The following is a 20,215-nucleotide window of genomic DNA, read 5'->3' as shown; positions in this document are numbered from 1 at the left end:
ACATCTGGGTTAAGATGAATTAAGAGTATAAATAAACTCACACAGATAAAGAAGGTGCAGGATGTTATTATATTCTATAATATATGTGATATTTTACTCATCTTCTTGTGTACAGAAACCCCAGTACAGCCAGAGAGACAGTGTCGTGTTCTTAAACTAAATAATGAAAGTGAATTAAAGTCTCAGCTAAATTAATAAAAGTATGAGAAATGTTATGTGGAGATGAATTTAAAGGGGAAAAGGCCTGGTGGAGAATGTAAAGCTCCACTCGGTGTGTATTTCAGCTCAGAAAAAAAAGGAAGGAAACAAACTTCTTTTTCATCTTCAGCTACTTACCCACCCACCCCCATCACACACACGCCCCTTCATCACACCACTGCACATTTCCACTAAGTTAGAACATTACTAAGAGGAGACCCGAGAGGACGTAAGAAAAAACTCTCTTTATGATTATGTTCACATTAGTAAATTTGTATATTACCGTAAATACGAATTTTAACAGAACATATCTATTAATATACAACGAGCACACCTATGCATATTGATATAGATTGTGTTGATAGTGATCTCCCAGTTAAACAGCTAAATGATTGTGTTTTTCAGGGCTCTAAGTGGAACTATGGACGTTGGATCCAGAAAGCTGCTGCTGCTGATCCTGTTGTTGAATATTACAGGTAGGGTTGCTGTATTTGTTGAGTATTAAGATGAACCTGTCTCTGCTACATGGAATATGTTAGCTGTGGGCTTTTCCTAACAGGCCTAAACTAAACAACTCCAGATACAAAATGAATGGACATGAAAAACTCCTAATGTTGTAACAGATTCCAGGTTATCAAAAGGCCATAAACTGTGCTAAATGAGTATTTACTTCTGTGTGCTAGATCCAGCTTGCTTTATTTTCGAGATATTGTCGCTTGTTTAACAGCTTCATGCTGGTGGCGACATTAAACGCTAATGCTACAGTAGTGGTGAATGTGTCGGCTGATCTGAGAACAGTTTTGCAGTTTGTTTTGTAATGTTTCAGGCCAGGATGTGAACTGGGGAAGCTGCTCTTAGAGCAGAACAGTTTAAAGGCTCTTGTTCTCTAGAGTTTTATTAAAGTTGTTCAGTGAATTTAACAAAACTGATTGAAACAGTGGAACATGCAGTAATGTAAATCCACACACAAGTGTTCCTCTGAGTGTATGAGCTGATCCAACTTAGTTTTAGAGCAAACTGATTCTTTACCACTGATCTGAGACCAGATATACAGCGTCCTCCACTAATATTGGCACCCTTGGTAAATATAAGCAAAGAATGCTGTTTTTGTCTTTATTTTCTTAACCTTTTGATCTTTTGTTTAAAAAAAATCACAAAAATTATCTGCTGTCTTGGATATCAAACACTTGCAAACAAAACACAGGTTTATATAAAAAAAAATAGTTAAATGTAGGTGTGCAACAATTATTGGCACCCTTTTAATCAATACTTTGTGCTACCTCCCTTGGACAAGATAACAGCTCTGAGTCTTCTCCTATAACGCCTGATGAGGTTGGAGAATACATGGTGAGGGATCTGAGACCGTTCCTCCATACAGAATCTCTCCAGATCCTTCACATTTCGAGGTCCATGCTGGTGGACTCTCCTCTTCAGTTCACCCCACAGGTTTTCTATGGGGTTCAGGTCAGGGGACTGGGATGGTCATGGCAGGACCTTGATTTTGTGGTCAGTAAAAGATTTCTGTGTTGATTTTGATGTATGTTTTGGATCATTGTCCTGCTGGAAGATCCAACCACGGCCCATTTGAAGCTTTCTGGTAGAAGCAGTCAGGTTTTCATTTACTGTCTGTTGATATTTGATAGAGTCCATGATGCCATGTATCCTAAACAAAATGTCCAGGTCCTCTGGCAGAAAAACAGCCCCAAGACATTAAAGAGCCACCTCCATATTTAACCGTGGGCATGAGGTACTTTTCCATATGGCACCAAAACCACCTCTGGTGTTTATTACCAAAAAGCTCTATTTTGGTTTCATCTGACCATAGAACCCGATCCCATTTGAAGTTCCAGTAGTGTCTGGCACACTGAAGACGCTCGAGTTTGTTTCTGGATGAGAGTAGAGGCTTTTTTCTTGAAACACTTCCAAAAATCTTGTGGTGATGTAGGTGACTTCGGATTGTAGTTTTGGAGACTTTCTGACCCCAAGAGACAACTAACTTCTGCAGTTCTCCAGCTGTGATCCTTGGAGATTTTTTATCCACTCGAACCGTCCTCTTCACAGTGCGTTGAGATGATATAGACACATGTCCAATTCCAGGTGGATTCATAACATTTCCAGTTGACTGGAACTTCTTAATTATTGCCCTGATGGTGGAAATGGGCATTTTCACTGCTTGTGCTATTTTCTTATAGACACTTCCCATTTTTAGAAGCTCAACAATCTTTTGCCGCACATCACAGCTATATTCCTCGATCTTACCCATTGTTATGAATGACTAAAGGAATTTGGCCTACTGTATGTGTTATCTCACATTTATACCCCTGTGAAACAGGAAGTCATGGTTAAACAATTTCCTGTTCCTAGTCACCCAGGTGTATAAAAGAAATGTAAAATATCAATGGAAATACATGTCAAATATTTTTCTCATATGAATTCATAGGGGTGCCAATAATTGTTGCACACCTATATTTAAGTAAAGATATTTTTTGATAAACCCGTGTTGTGTTTACAATTGTTTGATATCCATGGGAGCAGAGTATTTTTGTGAAATCTTTGAATTTATCAAAAGGTTCAACAATAAAGACAATTTTAAACAGCCTTCTTTTCTCATATTTACCAAGGGTGCCAATATTAGTGGAGGGTACTGCACATTTATACATTTTACATGTATGGCCTTTGGCAGACGCTTTTATCCAGAGCGACTTACATTTATTTCATTTATACAACTGAGTAGTTAAGGGTTAACGACCTTGCTTAAGGGCCCATTAATGGCAGGCTGGCAGTGATAGGATTTGAAGGCACCTCCAGGTTGGGTGTTCGATTCACACCTCCGCCCTGCGTGTGCAGAGTCTGCACGCTCTCTCCGTGCTTTGGTGGTTTCCTCTGGCTATTCGGGCTCCAGGCTCCCTGCTACCCTGTGTAGGATAAACAGTACAGAAAATTGATGTATGGATGGATGTTAAGATTTATGTCTTGAGACAGACATCGAGACAAAGGAATATGAGGGTATAAATAGATGAACTAATCAAGGGCGGAAATAAGAACAGGTGTACACAAATTAAAGACATTCTTTACTAAAGAATCAAGCAGAACGAGCCACACTGGGAAATGCACTGTGCGCTGAGGGGAATCATGACAGAACCCTCCTTAATGCATGGCTGATGAGTGACAAATGTAAAACAAGATGTACTGGACCTCGTCGAAAGTCGGCATGAGGCAGGCATTGCCTGGGAAGAGCAACTTCCTGTACTAAGGTGGAGCAAAGAGCAAACATCTCCTTGCTCGTGTCAGGAGATGCACAACCTCAGAGAAGCCAGGAGGTGGAGCGACGTCCTCAGAGAAGCCAAGAAGTGCCGCCAAGACAACATCTTTGCTAAAGCCAAGAGGTGAAGTGACATACACTGAGAAGCCTGAAGGAGGAGTCACCTCCTCAACAAGTGGAACACTGTCCTTCACAAAACTTGGAGGTCCGTGTCATCGGCCTTGGGCAGAACTGGACATGTTTTTTACGCTGGCCGCAGGACGCTGCTGACGAACACTAATAATAAGAATGAAGTATTCTGAGTAGACTATAGTATGAATAGCTTATGTTGTTCAATATTGCTTTTATTTATAATTCACTCTTAGCTCATAAACACAAAGACTTTATTAACATTTTTATGTGCATGAACATCAATAGCATTGATCACCGTATTTTGTTGGCCAGGTGTTTTAACTGTACTTGACATTTAAATACTTAATCAGGAGTTTTAGCAATATTGAGAAATCAGTATTAAAATTCTTCATTTAATCTTAAACAACAGCATCACAGAGACAGTGTAACAGACTGAACTCCACAATGATCACAAAGCAGACAGGACAAATCCAGAGAACAGTCAGAGCTAGGCAGGAGTCAGAAACATGGCAAGGCATCCAAAAAAAATAACAGCTCAGACCTTAGACAACAGGAGATCTCAGTAATGACAATGAGTATGAAAGTGTTTTATATAATCTGTGAAGAGGAAATGGCAATGACAAGTGAAGAAGTGTCCTAGAATTCAGGAGAGGGAGCCCTCTGGTGGTGGTGTGGGGTTTGATCCTGATCTCTGTGTGTGCGTGCGTGCGTGCGTGTGTGTGTGTGTGTGTGTGTGTGTGTGTGTGTGTGTGCGTGTGTAGCCTCTTTCCTTTTCTCCCCCAAAAGCATGATTATTTGTTATAAAGTTGTTTATTTTCCTATAACAGCACATGCCAGTCTTTTATTCCTGTGTGTCACTCCCTCACGAGCCTCTATTTCTTTTCTTTCTCTTTAGTTAATAACTTAATAAGACAAAACCTCAGCTTGTTATATCACTGAGAAACTACAATGCTGTGTCTGAAAACATCATCTTCAAAGTTCCAGCTTTACCTCTGACTATTACAAAGTGTGCACACTGATGACTTCTTCCAAAAATGATCAATAAATGTCCTTATCAACAGTTTCACTCATTTTATAATGTGTTAATGTGGAGCGCCTGTGAGAGTTATTATTAAAGAAACAATCACATATTAGAAGGAGTGCATTAATATAAACCTGATTTAGCTTACAGCTGGAGCTACTGTCAGAGCTGCTGTTAGAGAAAATGAACCAGATTCAAGGATCCAGCTGTGCTTGTGGTAAAAGTCTGATTAAAAGTCTGATCACAATAAGAAGCTTCTCTATTTCTTAAAGGAAACTGTGATCATTACAAATATGAATCTGTTTTATTGTCTTTTAATATCTGATGTTAACAATTCAGTTTCAGTATCAGGTATCCAGCACGTGAAGGTGTCGTGCCATCCTGAGAAGATCTGTGCTCTGAGGGAGTCATCTGTGACCCTGACGTGCTCTTACTCAAATATCATCATCATCACTGGCTTCTGGTTCAGCCTAAAGGACAAAGCTAAACGGAGGAAGGAGGAACATCCAGAGGATTTAGCTTTAGACTCAGACTACGCAGGACGTGTGAGCTACACAGAGATGACAAACTTCAGCTCGACTCTTACAATAACAGACCTGAGAGAGAGAGACTCAGGGGAATATCGCCTCGTGTTCATTACGGATAAAGGAGAGAAATATCTGAGCTCAGCTGGAGTTACTCTAACAGTTACAGGTAACAGAGCAGCTAGTCTGTAATAACCTGTGCTGTTATACATGTCTGTGTTCGAACATTCACCTTTATCTTCATTTAGACCTGCAGGTGACCCACGACTCCACACAACAAGCTCTCACCTGCCGCACTTCCTGTCCGCTGACCTCTACTGTTCAGTATAACTGGCACAAGAATGGAAAAATCTTTGAGAAATACAGAGACAACATGGAAACTTTCTCTTTAAGAACCGCTGAAGAAGGCAGTTACTCCTGCTCTGTTCACGGCTATAACGATATTCTCTCTCTTCCAGTGTGTGAGTATTCATTTGGCTTCATGATGTAATGGAGGGTCTCTTGATTTCAGTGTTGGGAAAGAAGTTAATGCAAGCTCAAAAACTCACTAGAAGTCACCAGATGATGTCATAGAACAATTTGCATATTCACTGATTCGTCAAGATCATTTGAATATCAAAACATCTTACGTGAAGAAGGAAGATTTTCTGATGAATAGAATAGTTTTATCTGAATAGTAATTAATAGATTATAACTTTTATTATTTCTTTCTTCATGGCATCACAAACTAACTACAGTACATATTTACAAAATTCTATCATTTCTATCTATCACTACACATTCAGGTTTTATACACTGGTGGTGAGTCGAGTGAACCTGCTCTCTCAACTCTCAGAAATTCTCTGTTTTTCTTTATTATAAGTGATCTAAAATAATCAGTCAAATCTAGTCTCTCTTCAGGACTGAAACACTGATGTTACTAAAATAGTTTTAAATCAACTTCAAATAAAACCTTCCAATGACCTGTTACCATTTCAGGTGTTGGCAGGAGCTGTTATAGTGTGACCTACAGAGACAAAAGAGTCTGTGCTGTGGAAGGGTCTTCAGTGGAGTTTGCTGGAAGTTACTCACATCCCAGTGATCTGAGTGTTAGAGAAGTATTCTGGCAATATTTTCAGCATGGTAAAGTCTTCCAGGACCTGAAGCAGGAAACACAGTTTACTAATCGAGTTGAATATGTGAAACAAGACAAAAGCAGCACTTTGAGAATGAAAAACCTGACAAAGAAAGACTCTGGAGAATATTGCCTTAGATTCCTTACTAATGGTGAAGGATTCACTGGTAAACCTGGAGTGATCCTGGGTGTTACAGGTAATGTCCTACACTGAACTGTCTCTAGTTCTGGTCTCTCTGTATCGATGTAAATCTGTTAAATCACTTTCCTTTATTTTTTGCACATTCAGATCTGCAGGTAAGAGCGAGTCGCTCTGCAGTGGCATCAGAAGGACAGACTACAGTAACGCTGAGCTGCATCACCTCCTGCACTCTGTCTAACAACCCCACTTACATGTGGTACAAGAACGGACAGCCTGTTACTGACAAACTCACCAAACACAACAAGCTCTACCTGAACTCCAGTGAAGATGCAGGAAACTACTCCTGTGCTGTGAGAGGACGTGAGGATCTCCGCTCTCCTGAACTAACTGTGACATGTGAGCCACAAAACTCAGTCATTATATTAATGTATCGGGTTGTGATAGCTCAGGTTCAATCCTCAGCACTGACAGAGAGCAGCTTTTAGTCCTCAACTGCTCAGCTTTATGCTTGGATTGGATTTTTCACTGTGGATTAAAGTATCAGCCAAATAAGTAAATGTGAAAATCCAGAGGTGTTTGTGAGACACAATGCACAGTGTAATCTTTTACACCACGCTGCTGTTGAATTCTCCATTCAGATTGTTCAGGTGTTGATTAATATTCTGTAACAGCAGTTCCAGCTGCAAAACAAATCCCAGGATTATATTAATGAGCTCGTTCTGATTTCATGATCATTTCTATAGTAACAGCTCAGTCACAGGGGCTCCACGTAAACAGATTATTCAGAGTGTGTAATTGTTGATATGGTGAAGTTTTCGTCTTCAGGACAGAGACATTTGCGCTTTGCAGATTCCTGGTCACATGACAAGCTGACTTAATTGTATTAACGTCAAGTGAGATATAAAACATGAGGCAGGTGAGGGAACGACTGGAATGACTATTTATAGGTGCTGTAAGTAATTACTGGCCGAGTGTTTTAGTATCAGAGGAATGAAACACTGACGTACACGAGTCCACATCCACAAGGTCAGTGGGGAAGCGTTCCTGTAACTCAATACTATCCTATAGACATCTAAATGGGAGTAATTAGGTATTTAATTATTTTATTATTATTATTTGATTTACGTTTGACCATATACAGACCACATCAGCATTTTTGTGAGACCCAGAATGGCCGTAACCTAAGCCCTTCACTAACTTAAGCCCTTTACTAACCTAGCCCTTCATTAGTAATCACTAGTGAAGAAGTGTCCTAGAATTTAGGGGAAAGAGCCCTCTTAAGGTGGTCTGGGCAATTCTTAGAGAAATACAGAGACGAGGCGGAAACTTTCCTTTTAAGAAATGCAGTAGAAGGCAGTTACTCCTGCTCGGTTCTCTCTCTTCCACTGTGTGAGTATTCATTAAGCACATCGTGTAATGGAGGGTCTCTTGATTTCAGTGTTGGGAAGTTATTTAATACAAGCTCAAAAACTCACGAGAAGTCACCAAATGATGTCATAGAACAATTTCCCTATAAACTGAATCGTCAAGATTATTTACAAGATCATCTTACATGAAGAAGGAGATTTTCCTGAAGAATAGAATAATTTTATCAGAATAGAAAATAATAAATTATAACATTTTTATTTCTTAAAGAAGTCTTTGTTCATGACAACACAAACTATGTATTTATAAAATACTATAATTTCTGTCCGTCACTACATACAGTATTCAGGTTTTATACACTGGTGGTGAGTCGAGTGAACCTGCTCTCTCAACTCTCAGAAATTCACTGTTTTTCTTTATTATGAGTCTCAAAGGGTTAAAAAAAAAAATCACCAAATCTAGTGACAGATTCATAAGTAAGCAGTGAAAATCTAGTGCTGTTGTGGATTCTGAAAGAGTCTGTCTTCAGGAATGAAACACTGATGTTACCAAAATACTTTTAAATCAACTTCAAATAAAACCTTCAGGTTTTATACACTGGTGGTGAGTCGAGTGAACCTGCTCTCTCAACTCTCAGAAATTCTCTGTTTTTATTTATTATAAGTGATCTAAAATAATCAGTCAAATCTAGTCTCTCTTCAGGACTGAAACACTGATGTTACCAAAATAGTTTTAAATCAACTTCAAATAAAACCTTCCAATGACCTGTTACCATTTCAGGTGCTGGCAGGAGCTGTTGGAATGTGACCTACAGAGACAAAAGAGTCTGTGCTTTGGAAGGGTCTTCAGTGGAGTTTGCTGGAAATTACTCACATCCCAGTGATCTGAGTGTTAGAAAAGTATTCTGGCATTATATTCAGCGTGGTAAAGACTCCAAGAACCTGAAGCAGGAAACACAGTTTACTAATCGAGTTGAATATGTGGAACAAGACAAAAGCAGCACTTTGAAAATGAAAAACCTGACAAAGAAAGACTCTGGAAGATATCAACTTAAATTCCTTACTAATGATGGTAATAGATTCTCTGCTGAACCTGGAGTGATTCTGAATGTTACAGGTAATGTCCTACACTGAACTGTCTCTAGTTCTGGTCTCTCTGTATCGATGTAAATCTGTTAAATCACTTTCCTTTATTTTTTGCACATTCAGATCTGCAGGTAAGAGCGAGTCGCTCTGCAGTGGCATCAGAAGGACAGACTACAGTAACGCTGAGCTGCATCACCTCCTGCACTCTGTCTAACAACCCCACTTACATGTGGTACAAGAACGGACAGCCTGTTACTGACAAACTCACCAAACACAACAAGCTCTACCTGAACTCCAGTGAAGATGCAGGAAACTACTCCTGTGCCGTGGGAGGACGTGAGGATCTCCGCTCTCCTGAAGTAACTGTGACACGTGAGCCACAAAACTCAGTCATTATATTAATGTATCGGGTTGTGATAGCTCAGGTTCAATCCTCAGCACTGACAGAGAGCAGCTTTTAGTCCTCAACTGCTCAGCTTTATGCTTGGATTGGATTTTTCTTCACTTGTAAGTCACTGTGGATTAAAGTATCAGCCAAATAAGTAAATGTGAAAATCCAGAGGTGTTTGTGAGACAAAATGCACAGTGTAATCTTTTACACCACGCTGCTGTTGAATTCTCCATTCAGATTGTTCAGGTGTTGATTAATATTCTGTAACAGCAGTTCCAGCTGCAGAACAAATCCCAGGATTATATTAATGAGCTCGTTCGGATTTCATGATCATTTCTATAGTAACAGCTCAGTCACAGGGGCTCCACGTAAACAGATTATTCAGAGTGTGTAATTGTTGATATGGTGAAGTTTTCGTCTTCAGGACAGAGACATTTGCGCTTTGCAGATTCCTGGTCACATGACAAGCTGACTTAATTGTATTAACGTCAAGTGAGATATAAAACATGAGGCAGGTGAGGGAACGACTGGAATGACTATTTATAGGTGCTGTAAGTAATTACTGGCCGAGTGTTTTAGTATCAGAGGAATGAAACACTGACGTACACGAGTCCACATCCACAAGGTCAGTGGGGAAGCGTTCCTGTAACTCAATACTATCCTATAGACATCTAAATGGGAGTAATTAGGTATTTAATTATTTTATTATTATTATTTGATTTACGTTTGACCATATACAGACCACATCAGCATTTTTGTGAGACCCAGAATGGCCGTAACCTAAGCCCTTCACTAACTTAAGCCCTTTACTAACCTAGCCCTTCATTAGTAATCACTAGTGAAGAAGTGTCCTAGAATTTAGGGGAGAGAGCCCTCTTAAGGTGGTCTGGGCAATTCTTAGAGAAATACAGAGACGAGGCGGAAACTTTCCTTTTAAGAAATGCAGTAGAAGGCAGTTACTCCTGCTCGGTTCTCTCTCTTCCACTGTGTGAGTATTCATTAAGCACATCGTGTAATGGAGGGTCTCTTGATTTCAGTGTTGGGAAGTTATTTAATACAAGCTCAAAAACTCACGAGAAGTCACCAAATGATGTCATAGAACAATTTCCCTATAAACTGAATCGTCAAGATTATTTACAAGATCATCTTACATGAAGAAGGAGATTTTCCTGAAGAATAGAATAATTTTATCAGAATAGAAAATAATAAATTATAACATTTTTATTTCTTAAAGAAGTCTTTGTTCATGACAACACAAACTATGTATTTATAAAATACTATAATTTCTGTCCGTCACTACATACAGTATTCAGGTTTTATACACTGGTGGTGAGTCGAGTGAACCCGCTCTCTCAACTCTCAGAAATTCACTGTTTTTCTTTATTATGAGTCTCAAAGGGTTAAAAAAAAAAATCACCAAATCTAGTGACAGATTCATAAGTAAGCAGTGAAAATCTAGTGCTGTTGTGGATTCTGAGTCTGTCTTCAGGAATGAAACACTGATGTTACCAAAATACTTTTAAATCAACTTCAAATAAAACCTTCAGGTTTTATACACTGGTGGTGAGTCGAGTGAACCTGCTCTCTCAACTCTCAGAAATTCTCTGTTTTTATTTATTATAAGTGATCTAAAATAATCAGTCAAATCTAGTCTCTCTTCAGGACTGAAACACTGATGTTACCAAAATAGTTTTAAATCAACTTCAAATAAAACCTTCCAATGACCTGTTACCATTTCAGGTGCTGGCAGGAGCTGTTGGAATGTGACCTACAGAGACAAAAGAGTCTGTGCTGTGGAAGGGTCTTCAGTGGAGTTTGCTGGAAATTACTCACATCCCAGTGATCTGAGTGTTAGAAAAGTATTCTGGCATTATATTCAGCGTGGTAAAGACTCCAAGAACCTGAAGCAGGAAACACAGTTTACTAATCGAGTTGAATATGTGGAACAAGACAAAAGCAGCACTTTGAAAATGAAAAACCTGACAAAGAAAGACTCTGGAAGATATCAACTTAAATTCCTTACTAATGATGGTAATAGATTCTCTGCTGAACCTGGAGTGATTCTGAATGTTACAGGTAATGTCCTACACTGAACTGTCTCTAGTTCTGGTCTCTCTGTATCGATGTAAATCTGTTAAATCACTTTCCTTTATTTTTTGCACATTCAGATCTGCAGGTAAGAGCGAGTCGCTCTGCAGTGGCATCAGAAGGACAGACTACAGTAACGCTGAGCTGCATCACCTCCTGCACTCTGTCTAACAACCCCACTTACATGTGGTACAAGAACGGACAGCCTGTTACTGACAAACTCACCAAATACAACAAGCTCTACCTGAACTCCAGTGAAGATGCAGGAAACTACTCCTGTGCTGTGAGAGGACGTGAGGATCTCTGCTCTCCTGAACTAACTGTGACATGTGAGCCACAAAACTCAGGTAGGTCGGGTTCAGTCTCAGCACTGCCTGAGAGCAGCTATCAGTCCTCAACTGCTCAGCTTCATGCTTGGATTGGATTTTGAACACCACATGCCTTTTTGTGCTGCTCTACTCACATTAGCACAATATCTTAATAACAACGGTGCTGAAATGTGATCAAACTGGCTTGCATTCAATCCAAATAGCAAAACAGCGTCATTAACTGGCAAATTATGCTTAGCACTGGCACACAAAATAGAGCCTCATCATGCTTATGAATTATTTCTGAAGGGTCAGAGAATTACACAGTGTTAATGCTCATCATGGTGGGCCTGGCTGTCTTCCTGGCAGTAACACTCCTCTCAGGAGCTCTGTGGATGTGGTATGTAAAATGTACTGAATATGTTTTTAAAATAATTTACACATAAATAATCATTTGAACTAGCATGAACATGTACTTGATGTTTCTCAGGAAGAGGAAGTCGAGCTCAGGTGATGGCCACAGCAGCACTGGTGAGAGTGGACAGGTGAGTGTGGATGAAAGGAGGTCTGTTTGATCATGTGACATGTTCATATATAACTTTATTCTGTTCTCCCTTTCAGCGTCACTCTCCTGCTGTTTATGAAAATGTCTCAGCCTCAGACTGCAGTGGAAGAGTCGCCTCAGATGATCAGGATGACGTTCACTATGCCAGTGTTGTCTTTAAAAACTCCCACACACAGGAAGTGTCTCTGTCACCCAGACTTCCTCCAGACACCACAGAGGACGAGGATGTTCAGTACGCTGCTGTGAACGTTAGCAGGAGCACTGCTGCCATCCAGTGAGCAGATCATTATCATTACACCAACACTCACTGTGCTTCATTAAGTTCATTAAGTGACTGATTAGAAATGTAAGACATTACACTATTCTAGTCTTTAGATCACCTCTTTTTGTTCCACAGGCTTGTGGCAGACGAAGCGGCTTATGATCCGTCTCAGCTCTACAGCAAGATCCAGAAACTCCCCACTTCAGCAGTGTAGCCCATCATTAGTCCTGTGGCCTGGGATCTAAAAGCTAAAGAGGTAGCACTTCAGGTTCCTGGAAAAAAGCTGAGAGAGATGTGATAGTTCTGTTCTGTATCTCTGTTTTAACCCTCAACACTGCTTCCAAATCTAACAGGAGAAGAGGGACAGCTTTAACATTTTTTTAGAGTAGAGCTAGCAGTATTATTGCTTTGATCGTGTATTATAGAGCTCTTATAATATTGTATACTCTTTGACCTTAAACATATATATGTGTGTACAGTGGATATAAAAAGTCTAGGGTTAAAATGGCAGGTTTTGTCTGTGTTCAGACTGAACTAATCACATCCAATTTCATGTTCAATAGTAATTATCATAAAGCTGCCATCAATGAAATTATTCTGATTAACCCCAATTAAAGACCAGCTGTTTCTGTAGGATTTTCTTCACATCTTCATGGTTTCCGACTGCTGTTTACAAAACAGTTTACAAAACATTAGATATACCACGGAAGCACAGTGAAGCACGTGGTAGGAGCATCATGCTTTAGGGCTGCTTTTCTTCAGTCAGAACCGTAGGTTTTATCAAGATGGAGGGAATCATTAATAGCTACAAATACTGGCCGATTTTAGTGCGAAATCTTCAGGTGTCTGCTAGTAAGCTGAAGATGAAAAGAAATCTCACTTTTCAGCATGACAATGACCCAAAACATACATCCAAATCAACAAAAGAATGGCTTAACCAAAAGATCATCAATGTTTTTAAATGACCTAGTCAGAACCCAGACCAATCTGTGGGGTGACCTGAAAAGATCCCAGGAGATGCCCTTACAATGTGATGGATCTAGAACGTTTTTGCTAGAAAGAGTAGGAAGTCAAGACATGCCATGCTGATAGAGTCTTACCCAAAAAGACAACAAAATATTTCTGATTGTTTTTACTTTATTTTTTTTTACATTGTAATTTAACATTGAGGGTGGAAAAAGTTCTGACATCATTTATCTTCATTTCATATTTTCTCATCACAAAAACCTGCCAATTTAACCGGGGTGTGTTGACTTTATATATCCATTATATACATGTTGGTTTTTTTGTTTGTTTGTTTGTTTGCATCTACATTTTCTCTTTTTTTGATCCATTGTAATCGTAATTAACATGTGTTTGGTTTATTTGTACATTATTTTTAATGTTAAACAATTAGCAGTGCTTAACTTTTTTACCTATGAACATGTTTCTGTTATTTGTTGGTCATTTACATGACTAATGCTGCGTAGTTTACTGATGAATTATTCAGAAATAAAATGTTCTGTAAATAACCAGTTTTTATCCTTAGCTACAATTTGACTTGCTGAATAATAAACTATGCTAGCTAGTGGTATGGATGCTAGTCTAAACTGGTATTAGCAAAGAAAATGCGCTAACTTAGTTACACATATCTAGCTTCATGCTGGCAAACCAGTGAAACTTGCCTCATCATGCTTTTTCAAATTACATGGAGTTCCTGCTTTCTAGGGAGGTAAAAGGGACACTTTTAAATGGTACAGAATGTCTATGTAAGGAAGATTTTATTACCAAAAAGAATAAAAAAATTATCTTTTTAAAAGTTGACTCCAGACTGGAAGCTTCACAGAGTGATCAGTTCAACATGTTTGTCTAAAACAGTGGTCCTCAAAGTGGGGTCTGGGGATTCTCAGGGGTCTGTGAAGTATAATCAAGGGTCAGATTTTATTTATTTATGTATTTACATTTTAAAATCACAAGCAACCAAAATAAAAATGAGGCTGTTATATTTATTTTTGAGTTCCTGTTGCTTTTATCCTCATTAACTGGTCACTTGAATTTAATGTATTTAATCCAACCCTCAATCCAATCCCAACTGATAGATCTGTAAATAATGTCAGATCAAATCTAATGACAACTTTAATAAAAATCTGTTCTGCTCCTTAACTTGTAGCAACTTCAGGAACAAAAAGCTCTAATATATAGTCAAAATATACAACATGGTCTCATTATGACATCACAGCGGCGTGGCTCGCAGCTACTTTTCATTCTGAGACTCACAGAGAGTGTGAGCATCTCAGTGGTTCAAAGCAACCAGAAAGCAGCAATCATGACACAGGTACATATAGCGCGTACACACACACACACACACACACACACACACACACACACACAGACACCTGACAGGGGTCTTCCTATAGGAGATTTGTCCTTCGCTGCGACTGCGGAGAAACATTTCTACACTGAAACACTAAAATACTATCAACATTATAGCACAAACAGCCTCAACTTATTATTATTCATTTCATCATTATTTAAATCACATTGTCATACTTTTTGGAACATTTTGTAAAATGGCAGAAATACTCTGTTCTCTTATAGTTGCAACAAAATTATTCATCCCCCATTTTAAATCAGGTTTAATGTCAAAATTTACAGACTTTCAGCTGTTTGCAACGAACAAATCAAACAAAAGCAGTTGAACGAATGCTTCAGGTGGTTTCCCTAAAATCCACTGAAAACGCAACTTATAATGATTTCTCCAGTGTCAAAATTATTCAACCCCTGAACATAATCCCTCACAACAGCACAAACATGCAAAACAGGTGTTGTCTCAAGCACACCTGATGCAACTAAACAAGGGCTTCATTAGTTGCACCAAGTGTGCTTGAGCTGGAACACATGAAATACCTGAACTGGCTAGGGGTAGAAAACATGAAATACCTGAACTGGCTAGGGGTAGAAAACATATGAAATACGAGAACTGGCTAGGGGTAGAAAACATATGACATACCTGAAATGGCTAGGGGTAGAAAACATATGAAATACCTGGACTGGCTAGAGGTAGAAAACATATGAAATACCTGAACTGGCTAGGGGCTAAAAACATATGAAATACCTGAACTGGCTAGACATAGAAAACATATGAAATACCTGAACTGGCTAGGGGCATTAAACATGAAATACCTGAACTGTCTAGGGGCTAAAAACATATGAAATACCTGAACTGGCTAGGGGTAGAAAACATATGAAATACCTGAACTGGCTAGGGGTAGAAAACATATGAAATACCTGAACTGGCTAGGGGCATTAAACATGAAATACCTGAACTGTCTAGGGGCTAAAAACATATGAAATACCTGAACTGGCTAGACATAGAAAACATATGAAATACCTGAACTGGCTAGACATAGAAAACATATGAAATACCTGAACTGGCTAGGGGTAGAAAACATATGAAATACCTGAACTGGCTAGGGGTAGAAAACATATGAAATACCTGAACTGGCTAGGGGTAGAAAACATATGAAATACCTGAACTGGCTGGGGGTAGAAAACATATGAAATACCTGAACTGGCTAGGGGTAGAAAACATATGAAATACCTGAACTGGCTAGGGTTAGAAAACATATGAAATACCTGAACTGGCTAGAGGTAGAAAAATGAAATACCTGAAATGGCTAGGGGTAGAAAACATTAAATACCTGAACTGGCTAGGGGCAGAAAACATGAAATACCTGAACTGGCTAGGGGTAGAAAACATGAAATACCTGAACTGGCTAGGGGTAGAAAACATGAAATACCTTAACTGGCTAGGAGGCAGAAAACGTCGGGGTTACCCTGTTCCCTGAGAAGGGAACGAGACTGAGAAGGGAACTTGCGCGCGTGACCGGTATCTGAAGCTTGTTTAAAATCATGCCTCTACTTATAGGCATGCCATGATCAGGTGACGTGGCAATTAAGCACGACACATGATATATATATGGCACCTGTGAACCACGCCGCCAGCCTCTATCATCTGAAACGAAGACGCAATTCACAGGCCTGCCCTGGTGTGACAGAGCTATGCAACGTCTCGTTCCCTTCTCAGGGAACAGGGTTACATGCGTAACCCCGATGTTCCCTTTCAAAGGGAACTTCGACGTTGCATTTAGCATAACAGTATGGGAACAGGAATACCCACTCCGTCATACCGAAGGTACGGCCTGTTCAAAAAGACCCAAGCCCGAGGGTCACTGCAAGACACTCGAGCCCGGGGTGGAATGAATATCCAGGCTGTAATAATGAATGGATGTGTGTGGCGTAGACCATGTGGCGAGACCGCGCGCCTTGTAAGCCATAGAGATTGCTTCCACTATCCAATTAGAGATGCGCTGCTTTGACACAGCATCACCTTTTCTATTGCCGCCAAAGCAGACCAGCAGCTGCTCCGAATTACGCCACTGGCTGGAGCGGTGGACGTAAGTACAGAGAGCCATTACTGGACACAGCAGGTGCATCCTCTCTCGTTCCGGTGTGAGGAACGGAGGAGGGCAGAAAGCCTGCAACACCACAGGGTGGGCAGCTGATGTAGGCACTTTAGGAATATAATCCGGCCTAGGATACAGGAAGGCCTTGGCTAATCCAGGGGCAAAGTCAAGGCAGGAAGGGGCAACTGAGAGAGCTTGTAGACCTCCCACTCGCTTGAGAGATGTCAGGCCCAGTAGAAGAGCTACCTTTAGAGTCAGAAGCTTCTCAGAGGCTGACTCTAAGGGCTCAAATGGGGCCCCTGACAGACCTTCCAAGACCACGGAAAGGTCCCAGGAAGGTATGTGCGGCCTGCAGATGGGCCTCAGCCATCTGACACCACGCATGAACCTCAAAGTTAGAGGATGTTTCCCCACAGAGGCTCCATCAACCTGGGCATGGCTGGCCAAAACAGCGGCCACGGACCCCTGATTGTAGAAGGAGCCAACCCTGCTGAGAAACATTCTTGTAAGAACTCCAGGACTGTAGCTATTGCGCAGTTCACTGGGTCTAGCTGATGTTCCTCACACCACAAGACAAAAAGCCGCCACTTGAGCGCATACAATATCCTTGTGGATGGTGCTCTAGCGTTTAACATGGTCTCTACAACCTCAGTTGTGAGACCCGAATCTATGAGCTGGTGCCCACAATTTCCATAGTTCTGGCCGAAGGTGATAAATCAGCCCTCCGGCTTGAGACAGTAAATCCCAGTGGATGGAAATCTCCCAAGGAGTACCGTCGAGCAGGGAAATTATCTCCGAGAACCATATTCGAGCTGGCCAATAAGGTGCTACTAGCAGTAGACGTAGACGGTCTTGGCGAACTTTCGCTAGAACTTGTGGGAGCACAGCGATCGGGGGAAAAGCATATAGACGTGACCTCGGCCACGTGTGCACCATGGCGTCCAGCCCCAATGGTGCAGGAGGAGTGAGGGCGAACCACAGCGGGCAGTGTGTTGTCTCCTCGGAGGCGAACACATCCACTTCCGCTTGTCCAATCCTCCACCATATGGACTCCACCACTTGTGGATGGAGCCTCCAACCCCCGGGCCTCAGCCCCTGCCTCGACATTCCGCCTGCCCGGAATGTAGATTGCACTCACTGACAAGAACTTTACCTCTGCCCAGAGAAGGATTAGTTGCGCCTGCCTGAACAGGGGGTGTGAATGTAACCCTCCCTGGTGGTTGATATATGAGACCACCACTGTGTTGTCTGACACAACTAGCACATGGTGACCTCTCAACTGAGGAAGAAAGAATTTCAGTGCTAGGAATACAGCCCACATCTCTAGGCGATTTATATGCCACTCCAGATGAGGGCCACTCCAAAGACCGTGAGCTGGACAGCCATTTAAGACTGCACCCCAGCCCGTGAGGGACACATCTGTCATTACCGTCTTGCGGTAAGGAGACGCCCCTAGAGTGTGACCCGAGGCTAGAAACTGCGGAGACCTCCAAATACTCAGAGCACGTAGGCATCACCGCATGACACTGATTACTCTCAGAGGTTTCATCCTTGGATGAAGCCCCCAACTTTTCAGACACCACTGAAACGGTCTCATGTGCAATAGGCCCAACGGTATGACGTTGGCTGCTGCCATAAGGCCCAACAGTCTCTCGTAGAGACTGGAGGGGATGCCCAGACCTAGCTTTATCTTGCTCAAAGTTGATAGGCTCGATCCTACACGTGTTGGGGATAGAAACGCCCTCATCATAGTAGAATCCCATATAACTCCTAGAAAAGTTGTCCTCTGCACTGGAGAAAGCATACTTTTCTTGAGGTTCAACCTGAGCCCCAAGCTCCTCATGTGGGTGAGAACAATATCTCGATGTTGAACTGCCTGTTACCTGGATCGTGCGAGAATTAACTAGTCGTCCAGGTAGTTTAGTACATGGATGCCCTGAAATTGCAAGGGAGCCAGAGCAGCATCCATGCACTTTGTGAAGGTGCGAGGGGATAAAGCTAGCCCAAAGGGAAAAACCGAAAAAATTGGTATGTGTTGTCTCCAAACGCAAACCTCAGGAACTTCCTGTGGCTGGGCGATACTCCTATGTGGAAATATGCATCTTTCAGATCTATCGTCACAAACCAGTCCTCGAACGGAATCTGTGGCACGATAAGTTTGGGCATCAGCATCTTGAACCTGTATGTCTGATGAGTACGGTTCAGATGACGCAGATCTAAAATTGGCCGCATACTCCCATCTTTTTTGCGGACCAGGAAATAACGGCTGTAAAAACCTCCTTCCCTTAGGGAATGGGGTACATGTTCTATGGCCCCTTTGTCCAAAAGGGAACTTACTTCCTGCGCTAACGTCAGGCTCTGGTCTGTGCTGACTACTGTGGTGAGCACACCTCTGAACCGGGGGGGGGCCGAGCTATAAACTGGACCCGGTAACCCTTTTCTACGGTAGACAGAACCCATGGAGACACATTTGGCAGTAGTTTCCACGCTGCCCGATGGTCTTTTAGTGATGTTAACTATTCCACATTCTACTGGAGGGAAAGCATCAGATTTTTCGTTGCCCTGTGACAGCTCGCTGACCAGAGAACACTGAAAACTTGGGGACCGCCTTGGCTAGGGGAGGCCCTACAGTAGCACTGGGGGCTACCTGCCCTAACAACCTCCTGTCCCCTGATATGTCCCTCCACGGCCCTCAGAACCGCTCTTCTTTGCCTGCTTGGCCTTTATGACTATTCTTTATGAACTCATCACCTGGGACCACACAACTTTGGCCACGGGCCACCCGGGGTCCCGCCGCATGTACCAACTGCTGACCGAGAAGTACTGGTGGCCCAACATGCCCAGAGAGGTTCAGCGCACCGTAGCCACATGTTCCTCTTGCAATCAGTCCAAGGGACCACGTGCGCTACCTGCCGGGAGTTTGGTGCCTCTACCCATACCTGAACGTCCGTGGTCCCATCTGGCCCTAGATTTCATAACTGACTTGCCGAAGTTGCAGGGAAACACTGTGATTCTGCTGGTCGTAGACCGGTCTTCGAAGTCCCTGCGCCTAATTCCTATACCGGCCATCCCATCTGCCTTCACCATGGTGGAACTCCTTTTCCAACATGTCTTTCATTACTTCGGCATACCTGAGGAGATTGTGATTGACAGGGGTCCACAGTTCACATCTTGTGTTTGGGCCATTTTCATGAAGAAGATGGGGGTCATCGTTAACCTCACATCCGGGTACCACCCCCAGGCCAATGGACCGGCAGAACGGGCCAACCAAGAGGTCATACGGTTCCTTTGGACCTTTTGTTCCACCAACCCA

At 41.7% G+C, this 20,215-nt stretch overlaps 2 protein-coding genes across 2 annotated transcripts; both read left to right on the top strand.

Moving 5' to 3' along the window:
* The first annotated feature begins 5,108 nt into the window (after positions 1-5,108).
* On the top strand, positions 5,109-9,711 carry LOC128602589 (sialoadhesin-like). The gene is made up of 7 exons (XM_053616474.1): positions 5,109-5,306; positions 5,386-5,598; positions 6,116-6,448; positions 6,541-6,789; positions 8,539-8,874; positions 8,967-9,215; positions 9,659-9,711. Exons 1-7 carry the CDS (start codon positions 5,174-5,176, stop codon positions 9,709-9,711), a joined length of 1,566 nt encoding a protein of 521 aa, XP_053472449.1. The 5' UTR covers positions 5,109-5,173.
* Positions 9,712-10,723: 1,012 nt separating this feature from the next.
* LOC128602689 (sialoadhesin-like) lies at positions 10,724-11,818 on the top strand. The gene is made up of 2 exons (XM_053616640.1): positions 10,724-11,310; positions 11,403-11,818. The coding sequence occupies exons 1-2, from the start codon at positions 11,205-11,207 to the stop codon at positions 11,750-11,752; spliced, it is 456 nt and encodes a 151-aa protein (XP_053472615.1). The 5' UTR covers positions 10,724-11,204; the 3' UTR covers positions 11,753-11,818.
* The last annotated feature ends 8,397 nt before the right edge of the window (positions 11,819-20,215 follow it).

This window comes from Ictalurus furcatus, chromosome 27, assembly GCF_023375685.1.
Source record: "Ictalurus furcatus strain D&B chromosome 27, Billie_1.0, whole genome shotgun sequence".
Classification (NCBI taxonomy): domain Eukaryota; kingdom Metazoa; phylum Chordata; class Actinopteri; order Siluriformes; family Ictaluridae; genus Ictalurus; species Ictalurus furcatus.
The sequence above is the reverse complement of the archived record's forward strand: the minus strand, read 5'-3'. Positions and strand labels throughout refer to the sequence as shown.

What these genes read in the sequence shown, in the direction of transcription:
- LOC128602589 (XM_053616474.1), top strand. Translation starts at nt 5,174, where the DNA reads ATGACAAACTTCAGCTCGACTCTTACAATAACAGACCTGAGAGAGAGA. An exon ending in AGTTACTCTAACAGTTACAG is followed by an intron (nt 5,307 to 5,385) that starts GTAACAGAGCAG and finishes ATCTTCATTTAG; the next exon opens with ACCTGCAGGTGACCCACGAC. An exon ending in TATTCTCTCTCTTCCAGTGT is followed by an intron (nt 5,599 to 6,115) that starts GTGAGTATTCAT and finishes TTACCATTTCAG; the next exon opens with GTGTTGGCAGGAGCTGTTAT.
- LOC128602689 (XM_053616640.1), top strand. Translation starts at nt 11,205, where the DNA reads ATGAAAAACCTGACAAAGAAAGACTCTGGAAGATATCAACTTAAATTC. An exon ending in AGTGATTCTGAATGTTACAG is followed by an intron (nt 11,311 to 11,402) that starts GTAATGTCCTAC and finishes TTGCACATTCAG; the next exon opens with ATCTGCAGGTAAGAGCGAGT.